The 16,039-nt window shown below is 32.7% G+C and overlaps 1 protein-coding gene across 1 annotated transcript; it reads right to left on the bottom strand.

The window, feature by feature from the left end:
* Positions 1-991: 991 nt before the first annotated feature.
* Positions 992-3,882, bottom strand: LOC108991543. Its single transcript, XM_018965838.2, has 2 exons — positions 3,629-3,882; positions 992-2,359 (listed from the first exon to the last, which is right to left on the bottom strand). Exon 2 carries the CDS (start codon positions 2,244-2,246, stop codon positions 1,440-1,442), a length of 807 nt encoding a protein of 268 aa, XP_018821383.1. The 5' UTR covers positions 2,247-2,359; positions 3,629-3,882; the 3' UTR covers positions 992-1,439.
* Positions 3,883-16,039: the final 12,157 nt, after the last annotated feature.

Raw genomic sequence — 16,039 nt, forward strand, 5'->3', positions numbered from 1 at the left:
CGGAACCAAAACATGTTCTCAAAATAGCAGAGCAACATTTTAAAAATATTCATATTCAAAAATCATTTGGCATAACATAACTGAACATCATCACCATATCATCTTATATTATATCGTATTAGAGCACCATATCAGAACAGATGCTATGTTTAACTCTCATGGTAGGGTTGTACTATCCCCAGTGGCCAAACTAGACAGAGACAAGTGAATATTTCTCTTATTATTCTCGGAGCCCCGAGTTTAAACAAAAGAAATGCCATATAGAAAACTACTTTATTTTCAAAGTAGATGCACTCAGAGATAGAGAAGTTGTTCCCAACCCAAACAGAGACCACAATTTACGCTCGTGGTAAGCTCAAAGTAAAGCAGAGCAGAAACATAGCAAGATACAGAATCAGAATGCCATATTATTGTTAAAATATTATTTTTTAATATTATTATTATTTTAAAATTTGAAAAAATTGAATTGTTTATTATATTTTATGTAGAATTTTATAAAAATTATAATGATAAGATGAGATGAGATGAAATTAAATAGATTGAAAATATTTTCCAATCCAAACCTAACCTTAATCATGAGAATATGCTACCAAACACTACGGGGTCATAGCGTTTGGTAGCATATTCTCGTGATTACGTTTGTGTAGTGAGATATTTTGAGTTATTCTGTAAATAGTAGTAAAAAAATAATATAATATTAAATAGTAGTAAAAAATATGTAAAAAATAATAATAAAATAATAAATAGTAATGAAATCTCAGTACCCAAACTAGGCCTGATTCTTTTTCTTATTATTTAGTAAAAATCTAAAAGCAAACATTTGAAGTTTCACAGCACATGAACAAAAGACAAATCCAACATGCAATCATCCACTCCCACAACACAAGGCCAATCACATGAGTTGCAGGTGATGCAACGAGCCCTGCCAGTGACTTAAATAATTAATTGTCAAGGCTAAAATAACTATATTATATTTCATTGATCCCAACTCTACCATCAGACAAACAACTACGATCAAATTACATAACTATCACATAATATTTTTCATACAAACAAGTGTCTGAGCTGTTCATAAGCCTTGTACTGATTACCTATTACAACTGTACTCTTCAGAGAAGCTTTGAATATCCACAATGGAACCATGTCTTGGAAAATTAAGAATTTGTATTGGACTTGGAGGCAACCAAAATTTAAAATTCCAGAAAATAATATCATGTCATCATGCCAGCCAGATTCAATAAGAGCTGAAATGATTCTCAAAATAAAGAGGCTTGGATGATCCCGAGACCAAGGGGCCTTGAATGGAAAGCACTGGACGCAGCCTTAGAGCCTGGAAAGTCGCCGAATTGTAAAGTTGATGATATTTGGATAGAGAGGCGCCATTTTAGAGGAGCAAACATCTAATCAAAGCACTTGCAAACAACTGAGAGATGAGAAGTTCATGTGATAATTTCTCTCACAAGCCAATCCAGACTAGGATATGCAAAGTACAGTATGAGAAATGATGGGAGAGCAAACACAACTGTAACAAGTATGTACAGAGCCAAGATGGCTGCACTGGCAGGTATTGCATATAAGACAATCAGAAGAAATATAACCACCAATGGGAATTTGGCTGTCAAATGAACAAAGAAAACCAGTGACTTCCGTAGCAAGGAGTGCAGATTCTCCATACTGAGGTAATTATTGAGACGACCATGGTCATGGTTTGATCTAGATGGCTCAGGATGACGAGTATTTTGTACCCTCCTGAGGTTACCATAGCCGACTTGACCATTCGGTAAATTTCCATTTGTTGGAGAGACTGATTGATGACCCCCAGAGAAGGAAGAATTGGACTTCACTCTATCACCATTCATGCTCTCAACCATCCAGAGAAGAAAATAGTTCTTGCGAGGAAATTTGAGATTTCCCCTGTAAATCAGACGAAAGGATAAGAGATTGCACCATGGGCAGGAGATAAAGAGTGGAAGCTGAACTGGTAGAGTGGGAAATTTCACAACAGCCCATTGCAGTCCCAGTATGCAATTCTTACAAAGGGTATGGCCGCACCATAAAACATAGGGTACATTTTCAACAATGTTAAAGGATTCCCAGCATATTGGGCACTCTAGACCTTCCTCTCTGCTAACAGTAGAAGAAGCCTCATCATCAGAGCATTCAGATGCTGCTTGGGTTGGGTTTAGAGGGACATTGTTTTTCGGTTCAACACTTCCAGCTGTGCAATTGGATGCAAAATTCCACATTCTAATATCAGACAGAGGATGACCAAGAAACTACCATCACTTGCTAAGGATGTGACATAACACTTGAACAAAGCAGTCCCATTACCATGATGACTGCTGGCAGCGGTTTGCCCCTGAAAGAAAACATAGAGTAAATTCATACGGGAAATCACCATTATGCATAGATATCAATATGTTGTAAAAAATTCATCTCGTGCTTCATTTCGTATGATAGACAACTGACATATGATAATTGATATCAATATAAAATTGGTAACAGCACATTAATTATGCTCTCATCCTAAGTGATTGGAGCAAGCAACTTATATACTCAATAAGGGGCATGACAATCTTCCCTCTTAAATTCTGGATATCCTCATCACATCATTCCAGTATAGATAGTGCAGCTCAAGTCTCACACTTATGGCTAGGGATAAACACTGATAATATTTGTAATGACTCCAGGAAAACGCAATCCAGATCCGTGCCTATAGTCCAAAAGAACCGGTCAAGGTTACAATTGGAATCCCTTGCGATTATTATAAAGGGCAAGAACTGAATACATGGTATCACAAAAAATTTGAAAACGCATGTTAACTTATAGAACCATGATAAGGACCCAACGGTGAAGAATCGGAACTTGCAATCCATCAAAATCTTTCTGCTTTGATCAGAAAGTCTAAAGCATGAACTATAAAACTAAGTATTACCAAGCACCAGAGATTTATGCACTAGCAAGCACGTAAATGTGCCTCACAAAGACATGCTGGAAAAAAGTGCAATGATAGACGCTAATCTATCTCAAGCAAAATTTGGTCAATCTCGAATCAAACCACTTCATCCCAGTTACACCCACAACTACGGAACAAAAATAGTTGCTTAAATCAATTCACGAACCCGAAAAGTTCAACAACATTTACTGAATCTCAAATTTCCCAGCGAAGTTTGAACCATTATCAGTAGCCTCATGCATTTCCGCATTAAAAACTAATTGCCCAATTAAAAAAGAACGAAGCCTATGTTTCTTATTGAAAAAAAGAAAGAAAGCAAACGTTCAAAACTTTAAAAAAATCACTCAAGACAAAAAGTGAAAAACACTTCCGTCTTCACCTTGTCGAATACCTATTTCAACATCTAGCCCCCCAATTCCAAATAGATCTCTCGGATTCAGCCTTTCCTAAAAAAGCTCATATGGGAGCGGAAGAAAGAATCACCGAAAATCGAAGCCATAGACATAAACCTAAAATCCAAGTTATCGAGCATAAAACGGAAGTTGGCAATCGATCCGTAAAATATCAAGCATGATTAGCGATGGTTAATCATTTTTTTTATAACAGCGATAGAAAATCATTTAAGAGAGCTTAAATAACGAAAAATTAAGAAAAATTGAGCTACGTTCTCACCGATTGGTCGATGCGCAAATTGACATCAAACAATCAATCTCTCTCTCGCTCGCTCGCTCTATGCTCGGGGTTTCGAGCTCCAAAGTCTGGGGCTGTTGCATAGAAATAGAAGCTCTGAAGAGAGAAAAAAAAAGATTTAGAAGTGAGATTATAGATTTGGGATTCGATTTTTGGGCGTCGGATTCATTGTGTAACGAAAAGAAGAGAAGAGGGGACGTCGTGGAAGTCTCGCCTCCTTCCCTACCAGTTTTCCAATTGGCACCGTTACAGTGTAGCAAGGGCTGGGCAGCGGTTACCCATATCGGCCCGTTTTCTAATTCTCGGGCCCATAGATTTTTTTTTTCCCCTCCAAAATGGATTCTTCTGCTCCAGCCCATCTCTAAATTTGATTTGTGTCCATTTTCTTTTGAAAGATTTGTGTTCATTAAGCATGTAAGAAATTCACACGTGTCTCTTTGTTAAATAAAATATCTTTTGTCACTTACTCAAAAGACACGTGTCAATTTTTTAAAAATGGATTAGAGAAAACTTTCTCGAACGCAATTTGAAAGAAAACGTTGTCTGTCAAAAAATCTATTTGTTATCCAGACGAGGAGGCAAATGGATTATTTATAAAGAAAACATAACAAAGGAAAAAATGGACCGGATAAAACCTTCAATATATACTTAGAATATTAGGGTTAGATTTTTTTCAAAATATAAAGATAATTTATTGTATATATATATACATATTCAACAATAACATTGTTAGCCAAAGACCTAGCGTCTGGTTGGCATAATCTTCATCCTTCAAAATAGATCGAGGTCTGGAGTTCGAAATTATCCTCTTAAAAAAAAAACATGATTAGAACTGTTTTAGGTCACGAGTTACATGACATTAATATATAATTATTACCTTAATTTCCTTATTTTCATGATTCTTATTTCTTAATTTGTATTTTTACGTACGAGTATTGCTCCATATATGCATGCATGCATGCATGTGATCATGATGTGGAGTACATGATGTGTTAGAATGTTTTTACTGATTAATCATGTCATTTAGACTCGATTGAGTTAATTGATTGGATTTGAATTTCTATATAATCATGTGGAGGTGGCCGGTGCATTATGCATGCATGCTGGACACACCTTACTTAAATTCGTGTCTGTAATCATTAGATGATCAGAAAATTAATGCAACTACGTACGGCCTAGCTAGCTTGTGGCAATGGCAAGCCACAATAGATCAACGATGATCAGCTTATCCATTCCCGACTTAGTTGAGGTTGTTCTAGGCCTAGGTCTGGATTAGTATTGTGTAGAGCCTTCAACAGTAGTTTAATGTGATTGTACGGTATTCGACGCACATCTATGACAGTAAATAGAATATAAATATAAGAAAAATAAAGTGAATGAGACACATATTTACGTGATTCGACACTGAACCTACGTCTACGGGATTTGGAAAGGAAAAAATCTACTATAATAAGTTTGTTTTATAGTCTCTTATGATCTATCATCCTCATTGTACAATAGATCTCGAAGGTTTGTCTTCTAGAGGAGATATTGTCATTAGAACTCCTTTCGTGAAGTTGAAGAAACCTTTCAGGAGAAGCTTGGCCAAAACTCCCTAGAGTCATATGTGCCCTTGCATTTTATCTCTACCCCATTTGCTATGTCCTTTACCTTATGTTACATCACCTCTCATTTACGATCATTCCCCTCTTTTCACACCATTTTCAGCCTTTTGTCTCCTCATTCTCTCTCTTTTTCTTCTCTCTTGATAAGTTTTTTTGTTGGGCTGAACCTAGAAAATATCATGAGCCAGTTATATTTTATCTCTTGATAAGTTTTATGTTTCTAATTTTAGAAACATAATTTGTGAATTAACCGAAGTTTAGAAATGATCCGATGATCACTCTCCATCGACCGACCTTTGAAACTCTAGTAGCCTAGCATTATTTTCATTTCTGATCTATTTTTTTTATCCCTTTAAATCTACCCGATCGAAGCTCTTCCTGAAATTCGTGAAAACTCAAAGAGATTAGTGTCTGGTCGATCAAAGTTTACATATATAGTGACCTTACAAGCAATTCTCCCGTTAGAGAGATAAATTAATTTTCTTTATTTATTTTTTTGGTTACATACCACAGTCTCATATTATTTTCATTTTGAAGTAATATTACTCATCAATTTTTAAATTTTTATATAAAAATAAAAAATACCCAAAAGTGATTAAAAAAAGTTTATTTTATATAATAAAATAAAATGAGAAATTTTAAAAAAAATATTCACAATTTGATCAATCATAGCAACAATTATGAATATATAAACACGTAAATCCGTAAAGTTGGATTTACAGATCACCACTTGCTCAATCATAACACTTGTTTTGATTGGTGAAGGTCCAAGCTGGATGTCTCAATAATTACTTGAACTCGACTCCAAAGAACAAGTGGTACGGCACATGCAATATGGGTACGGAAAATTGTAAATAACCACACACTGCTACGTACCCCACAAAAATTCCAAATGTCAGTATCATGGGGGGACCCAGCTAGCTATTGGCAGTGATATTGCCTATGTGCCTTAGCCTGTTTAGATTAGTTTTCTTGATGACCATTCACATGTATATATAGGACTAGTAAATATATCTGGTTTGTTCTATATATATATAAAAAAAAAAAAAAAACCCTTAAAGGAAAGATTTTCTACTTTTGTGTTACCCACCCTATATATAGTTATAAAAAAACATGCAGTGAATTAATAATTACTAGTCCAATGTTAATGATCCCAAAGTTAATTATTAAAAGAGAGATCTATCTTTATAGGGTTTTTGTTTGGCTGTATATATATGGTAACAAATCCTTAAAATAAAGATTTTCTTTTAAATACTTTTGTGTTACCCGGCCTATATATGTATGTTTGTAACTCTTGGCTACGTTTAGTTGTTGGATTCAATTCAATTCATTTTAATTCATCTCAAATCAATTATTGATGTGACTCACTATTTTTCATAAAAAAATTAAACTCATTTTAATCGACTTGATATATTTCAACTTAAAAAGTTAAATCTATCTCAATCTAAAAAAGTTAAATTCATCACAATGAGACTCACAAAATATTACTGTTATTCACAATTCAACCCATCTCAATATTTAAATGCAGTCTAAATCTTCTTACATACAGAACTACATTTGAAATATACAACTATGAATGTATGCATGAGGAATACTAAGAAAAGAAAAGAAAAGAAGAAGCCTCTAGAGTCTAGATCAGTTGTAGAGAGCAGCGCGCACCATGTTATGATTTGAACTGATCATATTAGAAAAACCATTTTATATGTACGTAGCTGATGAACATGATCACTGCAGACAACTTTCAGGTCTCTCTCTCTTGATTAGGACTTATGGCTATAAATATCATGCTGCATGTGTAGTTCATACTCCATAAATTAAATTCCGTTTCCAAATTGGTTTGGTCGAGTACTCATATATAGTACTACTGGTATATATATACTCATTTGCACAGAGAGAGAGAAGAGAGAGAGAGAGAGAGATTATGCAGATCTTACGGGAAGCAGACATTACAAATGTCAAAAACATGACTAGCAGAGAGCTAGGATCCAAACACATGTGCATGCACCCAACTTGCGTGTATATATTAATTATTGGTTCCTTTCTGATGATGATGATCAGTACAGCTTGTTTGTGGTCAACAAGAATCCAAAGTTTGGTGGCCCTAAGCTATATATATATTTGTGTTACGTATACATCTATTCGATATGTATTTGGATGCACATGAGTACGTCGTACGGCCTTCATCTAGCGCATGATGCAGCTAGCTATATATGCGCGCATGCATGCTGAATGATACATGATCTAATTAAAATCACCGTAAGTTTTAACATGCGATGATCAAGAACATGATGAGCAAAAAGCGATTTTGCATATCAAGATTGAGGGCGACGTTTTTGTAAAAACTGAAAAAGAAAGGATGGATGATGAAGAAAGAAGAAGAAGGACAGAAAAATCATGCAATTTCGCAAAGTAACTAAGTCATGCAATTATTCCCATATTAATTAATACTTCCGGCCCCCCTTTGTCTCACTTTCTCACGCATGAATTAATTATGATCATATATCCTTCTTGATGTAATTATTAATATTGTCTAATTCTTTAATTTCATACTCTTCTATTGATATATATATGAAGAGCTTACATTCACAAGCGGGTTTGTTTTCATAAGGAAAATATTGATATCCTACAAGAGAAATGATCTTTTGCGACCAGTTATTTTTGGTTAAAATGAGTTTGTTTTGATCATAAATAGTACTTTTTGTTGCAAAACAATTGTCACAAATATCCATTTTTCTTGTAGCATGATGAGACCTGGCTAGTACTTGTGATGTAGGTTTTATTGGGTTTTAATTATATATGAAATTTTTTAAAATTGTTGGAATAAATGTTTTTTTAAGATACTGGGATTTGTGAAAATTAAGTGGGTACGTAAATATATATAAGATTTGAAGAGTTGTTTAAATATAATTCTTTGAATTTTTTTATTTTTATAATAACTAATTTACTATTAGAGGAAAATATTCTTAGATTGAAGCTGAATTTTAGAAAAAGAAAATGCAATATTTTTAATAGCCAAACATGTAGAAGATAACACATAAAATATGCCATAGTTCAGAATATATTCCTAAGATAAGATTGATTAAGGGCGGCATGCAGGATTGGCAAACATGAAAGTATGATCTCAAAATTCTCAAAATTTTTAATATTTCTCACAACTTCATTCTCAAATATCACGCAAATATAAAATACTTTTTAATTTTAAAATTTTAACATTTTCATCTAATCTTTATTTTTTTTAAGGGAAACTGTCATCATGATTCATTCATCAAGAAACTTACATCCATGACAGAGATGTCTCCATATTAAACATGACATCATAAACCAAAATAATACATTTGGACCTCCACTAGTACACTATTTTCTTTTGTGACTGGTCTGGTCTACATTACTGTTCATACTCTCTACAGACAAATGTCTAAAAGACACTCTTTGTCTAAACAAAGATTAAACCTCACCCTTCATATATAGAAGGAGATGACTCAACCTTTACAAACAAAAATTTGAGAGACGAACTCTTTTTTTATTTTAATTAGCAATAATGAAACTAAAAAGGAAAGTAGTAATATAATGTGAAAAATTACTTATTACAGTTTGGACCAGTAGATTTTAGAATCTGTTACGGCGTGTGAAGGCAACATGCTTGTCTATTTTCAGCCACAAATGTCAGATATGAAAGATCTAGTGGTGGCGATTCCGGTGATCTATGTGGTGAGAAGAGCTGTCAGAAGAAGTGGCGCGTGAGGAACACGTGCAGTAATTTTTACTTTATTTCATTCTCTGGCAAAAATCAGATCTGGAGCCCATAATTTTTTATAAGCGAGAGAAAAGGGAGGAGTAGATATACCATCTAATCTTTATTTAAATACAAAATCAATATAATTTTTACAAATTTTAAAACAATAATAATATTAAAAAATTATATTTAAACAATTTCTTAATTTTAGCTATTTACTTTTACAAACTCTAATATAATATTTATTTTAAATTATTTTTTTCTACTTTACTAAAATCTAATAAAATATATTAACTCAAATTATTTTATTATTATCTATAAAATTTTAAAATACTATTATTCAATCAGGCTTAAAGAGTAAAAATCCCAGTTAAAAAATTGTAGAAGATCCCAGTTAATAAGCGTACAAGATTTGAGATGGATAATATTTGAGATCCAATTATTGGGAACTTTTTCTTACATCTCTCCCAACGTCTTTTTCTAAGCCAACGTGTATCACGCTTTCTTTTTCACAAACCGACACAGCTTTAGGGAGAGAGAAAAAAAAAACATACCGACATGACACAGTAGTTCCATGAAGAAACTTGTCGCCTGCGATATCCTCCGATCCTTCTTTCCCTTCGTAAATGATTAAAGATACGGGTCCTGATGTCCGTTTAGATTTATAGATAGATTAGATAAGTTCAAATAATTTATGAAAAATAATAAAATTTATGAATTAAAATTTAACCTCGAATACAACAGAACATGGCTAGCCACGTATATGAAAATCACTTCTAAAAGTAAAAACAACAAATGCAAATATTTTTATTCTGAAGAAAAAAAAATTCTGTTTAAAAAATAATAGGTACTAGATTCTTTTTTTTTTTAATGTAAATTTTAGATTTATCTAATTTTTTTTTCAAATAAAATGTGCATGCCAACTTTCATATCTTATAATTGCTGTATCTAGTGTTATTTTTTTTAAAATAAATAATGTTATACAACACACTTTTATTTTATTATATATAAAATGTGACATATTTATCACTATTAGATCGTAACCATTTATCTTTTCCTGCTTTTATTTTCTCACCTCAACCTTTTTTCGCCTTTTTTTCTCGGTGAAATTGAAGATGATGCTTTAGCAAGTGGTCATGTAACTCGAACAACAAGCTGAGCTCTCAAGAGTAGACTTCGTTTGAAGCTTTCAATTTGCTAATCATCAAGAAGATGCCCATTAGAGTGCTTTGCTTCAAGCATCTCAATTACCTGTTGCAATTTTTTCCTCAAAGCTCGAACTTGTTTATAGATGCCTTCATTTGGATTTGTTCGATCCGATAGGTCTTCTTGCCATATTGAAAAAGAGAGGGAAAAGGAACTAGCATGGAGGAGATGATCGATCTTGCAGGCGGGTTTCTTTTCTTTCCAGAGTACGTAGACAGACTTGTAAGAATAAAAACATAAAGATTGATGGGTAAACTCATCTCATTACAGTGGAATGAAAGTTAGATGATAGTGTAATATATAAAATTTTTCTTTTATGAAATATACTAAACCCCAACAAAAACTCATGTGGTCAAGTAAGCTTATAAATGTAGGATACAAATCTAAGTTAAAGTAGGGCTAAGGACCCTATATTTAAAAATTAGATCAAGACCACTTCCGCTGGATTAGAACATATATCTCACATACATCTAGTGAATTGACCACTATATATATAGTAGTAATTCTCTCAATTGCATGTGAGTTTATTCCCAAAGTTCATCACGTCTTGTTCGAACGAATGACGTAATTTGCAGCTCGAATGAATTTTTTTGAAAGAAGCTGCCAACATGCATGGAATCAAGTACTACTTTTTGTTTGATAAATTTTTACGCTTTGTTGATGTGATTGTGATCCCTAGCCAAAGTAAATTAAACTAAATTTTATTATTTGACATCAATACGTCAAAAATATATTATTTTTAAACTTTAAATTGACATGCATTACTTAGTACTACTGCTCCTACCATTACAAACTCTATATAAATAGGATATACTGAGGGTTTGCTGCAAATTCCTCAAAGGAAAACGATACTATATATACATATCATGAGTCATAACTAAAGGTATATATATATAATTTTTCAGTTTTGCAAGTTTATAAATTGTACTGGTCTGGAGGAATGATTAAGTTTTTTTTAAAAAAATGGACCCCATGGAAAGCTAAATTAAGAATCGTGGAATAGTATTTAAAAGTAGTACTGCTGAATTAATAATTATGAAGAAGGGAGACCCTACAATATAATTACACACTGGAATGTATACTACTTTTGGATTGTTGTAAATGAATCATCGTGAATTCACAGAAATATATATATATATATATATATATATATATGTAGGGCTCGATCGTACGGCAGCTTGAGGGTTTTAGGAACTTTCCCCGGCCCTCACAGATACAGACGACACGACACACATGACTAGCTAGCGGGAAAACATTAATTGAGAAAGGCCAGGTTAATCCTGATCAAACTGCCATGCACGGCATCATGCACGCATGCACGGAAGGAAAGTGGCCGAGGAGTACTAGTGGCCCGTCTGCATGGGTAGCCGGGGACTTCAGGGAGGAGGCCAGCTGTCTAGCTACCTAGCTAGCTAGCTCTTTAATTAATATTATTGTTCTGTTGTGAAAGCTGGCACCATGCATGCATTTGATGATCAGTTTATTAATTTGTTTATTAATATTTTTCATTATCTTTTTTTTTTTTCCCCTAAGCAAACAAGATTATTTAATTAGAAAAAATATACAAAAGGGGGTGAGATTTCCTAACAAACACTCCAGAATAATAATAACAGTGTAAAATGGTGGATAAAAAAGAAAAAAAAATGAATTTTTGTGACCAATTTCTTAGTCTCCACCCATGTCCTACAAAGAAGACGTCGTCTTAAAAAAAGGAAATAAGTTATTCACAATTCTGGTAACGGTGGAACCTCTGTTGAAAGCGGTGAGAGTGAAGGGTACACTGTTACTTGTTGTCTTGAGATGATTTTTGGAGATATATGCAATCTCTTATTCGATATCATGGTTTAGGAAAAGCGATAACATATATAGTAAAATATCTGGCATCGAGTGGACTGATTTGCTGATCATCTACATTCCCATGCTCCTGTGATGGAGCATTGCAGCCATGCGCCGATGGTATAGAAACAGGGTGACCTAGATCTGGAAGATCTCGACGAGACGAAGCTGCTGGTACAATGCTTGTAGTCGTCAGAAGTATAGCTGGGCGGCAACGCATGGAGAACACGCGCAGAAACAAGCTGCACGTGAGGATCATGCACCGATCTTTTTGGCACGACTCCGCATTGTCCCAGTAGATCGGCAGTTGTAAGATAGAGTGGTGGGGCGCATGTAGGCAGATGGCAGCCGGAGAGCAACAGATCTAACTAAAATTGAACGAGTAAAAGGATGGGAGAAAAAATACTATCTTAAAAATATATATACAATACAAAAATAAAAATGAGAAGGAGATGAGGGTGAGAGATACAGCTCCACCCTCTTCTCTGACAATGGCTCTGACGGAAATGAGGTTTTTCGAGGGAGAATGTAGACGTTCTCTCTCAAATGGTTCCTCCTCCTTTTGACCTTTTCGGCAGTCCTTTTTCATTATTTAATTGGTTAGAGATATGATTTGAAATTCAATATTTAAAGACTAAAAATCTGATCATTTTTTTTTATATATTTTTCCTCGACAAAAAACAACCAGCTTTTAGATTTGGTGGGCGTTGTACCATGATCTTAATTGTTCTTATTTTGGTAGATCTAGACCATATTATATGTATTAATTATATCTTCGCTAGGATCAATGTTCTTGCAAGGATTAATATATATATATATATATATATATATATTAACCAAAGTCATGGAGTGCTAGCTAGCTAGCTGCTTCTAGAATAATCTGGAGATCAAATTCGAAATATTAATTTGAGGTCATGGCCCACCTTGGACCTATCTTCCACCTTGCATATCGACAAATTAAAAGGGATGAATCAAACAGAAATATTTTGGCTATAAAATAGATTATAGAAAAATAAATTAATTATAAACTTACATAATTTAAAATAATATATTAGATTGTAAATTTATTTTTATTATAAAATAAATTTATAAATTCTATTAATTTATATATTTATTTTTATAAAATCTCTTTGAAATTACTTCTCTTAATCAAATACATGCATTGGCTTCCCATGCATTCCCGTGAAAGGTGGCGTAATTCAATATTTCAAAAGCAGTACTACTTGGTACTTAATTGCGCAGGCTAGCCAGCTTTGAGTGTACTGCGCGCCTGTGTTCTTTTTCTTGGTTCTGATCTCATGTGATTTTCTTGCAAACACTATGACAAACAAGGATCCAAAACAAAACAGATCGATCGACTATTACAACGCATTTTTTCGTACGTCCATGTCCAACCAAGAAAATTAATTAAGCTTAATGTCTGTGAACATAAGCTTTAAGAAATTATTAAATGGCACTCATGAGATTTAAGAAATGAAGATCAGAGGTAGCATAGTCTTGCATGCATGCATCTTCGCACCTTGTGTACGTCTGTGAACATCAGTGCGTAAATGCATAACGTTTCACTAGCAATGAAATGCAGATAACTTCTGAACCACAATTAATAGTGGAAGCGTGAGGTTTAGTACTGATCTATCTCATGATCAGTACTATCGATCTCGGCGTACCAAAATGGCAAAGTGAAAAGTAATATATCATGTGGTGATGGCCGGCAACTATCATGAAGCTGAGATCAGTATGGTGAGCCTGAAAGACTATTATTTTCATGTTTTTCCTTGGTAATTTACTGCCACAAGATTTTCCAATGAGCCCCCACAATTCACGGGGAAACAAGCAAATACACACTTGCTATGTGTATTAGCTAGCTAGTCACGCCAGTTTCTTTCTTTCGATCTTTTCATGCTTTCACGTCCATTTTATTTATGAAACCAATCATTCATGAATGACAAAGATAATCATGGCGCCCCTATTCTTTTTTCTGCATGATGATTTAATTTGTAAAGCTTAAAGTTATCTGGTTGCAGATCAGAACCGCTTCATGATGCGCAAGCACGATTTCAAAACATGTGGGGAACAAGATATCCTTTGAAGTGCATATATGGTTTAGGTCATCGGATTCTCATCATCGAGAAGTGATATATAGATTCATCAGCACTTTTTGCACCTGACAATTGACATGATCATGCATTAACTATTTAGTAGACAGCGCGTACTCCATACGATTAGAAATATCCAATTAAGGTGATCATATATATATATATATATATATATACACACACACTAGCGGTGGTAAACGTGCAAAGCATCTGCCAAATTGAAGAAAAAAATAAAATGTAATTTCGAATATTAAAATAATCTAATGTATTAGAATAAAATTATTATTTATTTATGTTTATTATTTATTATGAAATTTAAATTATATTAAAAATTCAAATTAATTAGATACTTTTTTTTTCTTAAAAATATACAGTAAAATTTCATTATTTATTTAATGATGAAAAATTAGTATTTTATAAATTAAAGTTTATTTTTAGTATATGATATAATATTATTCTCTTAAAAATGTTCAGCAAAACTTTATCTTTTATTTAATGATGAAAAATTAGTATTTTATAAATTGAAGTTAATTTTTAGTGTATGATAGAATATTTATATTTTAATTATCTATTTTATGTTAGTTTAAATCAATATTTAAACTTCTATCGTTAGATTAAATCTGAAGATTAAAGATGAAGAGTTGTAATTTAAAACATATAAACCAATATTTTTCCTCACTTTTCCTTTCTCTCTCTCTCTCATTCCCTACGCACGATTGTGGTATTACGTCGCACATTGGCATTCACACAGATGAACCCAAAAAGAAACATAAAAACCAAACAAATATGAAAAAAAAAAATCATATTTACTGTTCATTACTGTTGATGAATAGTCATGAACAATATAGGGATATGCGAAAAAAAAAAAATCACACAGCCTCTTTACTGTTCATTACTGTTAATGAATAGTTATAGGATAGCCTCTTTTTAAGATATAGGCAGATATATATATATATATATATAAATTGAAGTTAATTTTAAGTGTATGATAGAATATTTATATTTTAATTATATATTTTATGTTAGTTTAAATCAATATTTAAATTTCTACCGTTAGATTAAAGATGAAGGGTTAAAATTTAAAATCCAAAAACTAATATTTTTCTCCACTTTTCATTTCTTCCTCTCTCTCATTCCCCACACACGATTGTGGTATTAAGTCGCACATTGGCATTCACACAGACAAACAAAAAAGAAATAGAAAAACTAATATGCGAGGAAAAAAATAAAATAAAATAAAATAAAAACCTTTTTACTGTCCATTACTGTTGATGAACAATAAGAGGATATGCGGAAAAAAAAAACATGCGAAGAAGAAGAAAAAAAAAAAACTCTCTTTACTGTTAATTATTGTTAATGAACAGTAATAAATAGTACACATATAAACGCTTTTAAATAATAGGCAGATATATATATTATATATATACACAATTAATTGCAGCAAAAGCTAATTTTACGAGCATCATGTGTACGTAAACATAGTACATCAGTAGTGTGGCATTGCAAGCATGTTGTAGTAATAGTCTAAGTTGTAATTTGGATAGTGAGATAGTGAGATGAGATGAGATGATTTTAGATGAATATTAAAAAAAAGTTGAATAAAATATATTAAAATATTATTTTTTAATATTATTATTGTTTTAAGATTTGAAAGTAAAGTTGAATTGTTTATTATATTTTATGTAAAAATTTAAAAAAATTATAATAATGAGATGAGACTATCCAAACCAACCTGTTAATTAGTTGTTTTGTTTTCAAACAATGCATTTTCTTCACTGATATTATTGGGTAAATTGTCGTAATCTATAAAAATGAGTTAATATTTCTTTTCAAGCAACTTATAACTGAGTTTGAACAGATTTTACTGTTAAAGAGAGAAAAAAAAAAGAAGGCCGAAAGAAAGAAGCAGAAGAAGAAA

The sequence above is a fragment of the Juglans regia genome, chromosome 10 (assembly GCF_001411555.2).
Source record: "Juglans regia cultivar Chandler chromosome 10, Walnut 2.0, whole genome shotgun sequence".
NCBI lineage: Eukaryota > Viridiplantae > Streptophyta > Magnoliopsida > Fagales > Juglandaceae > Juglans > Juglans regia.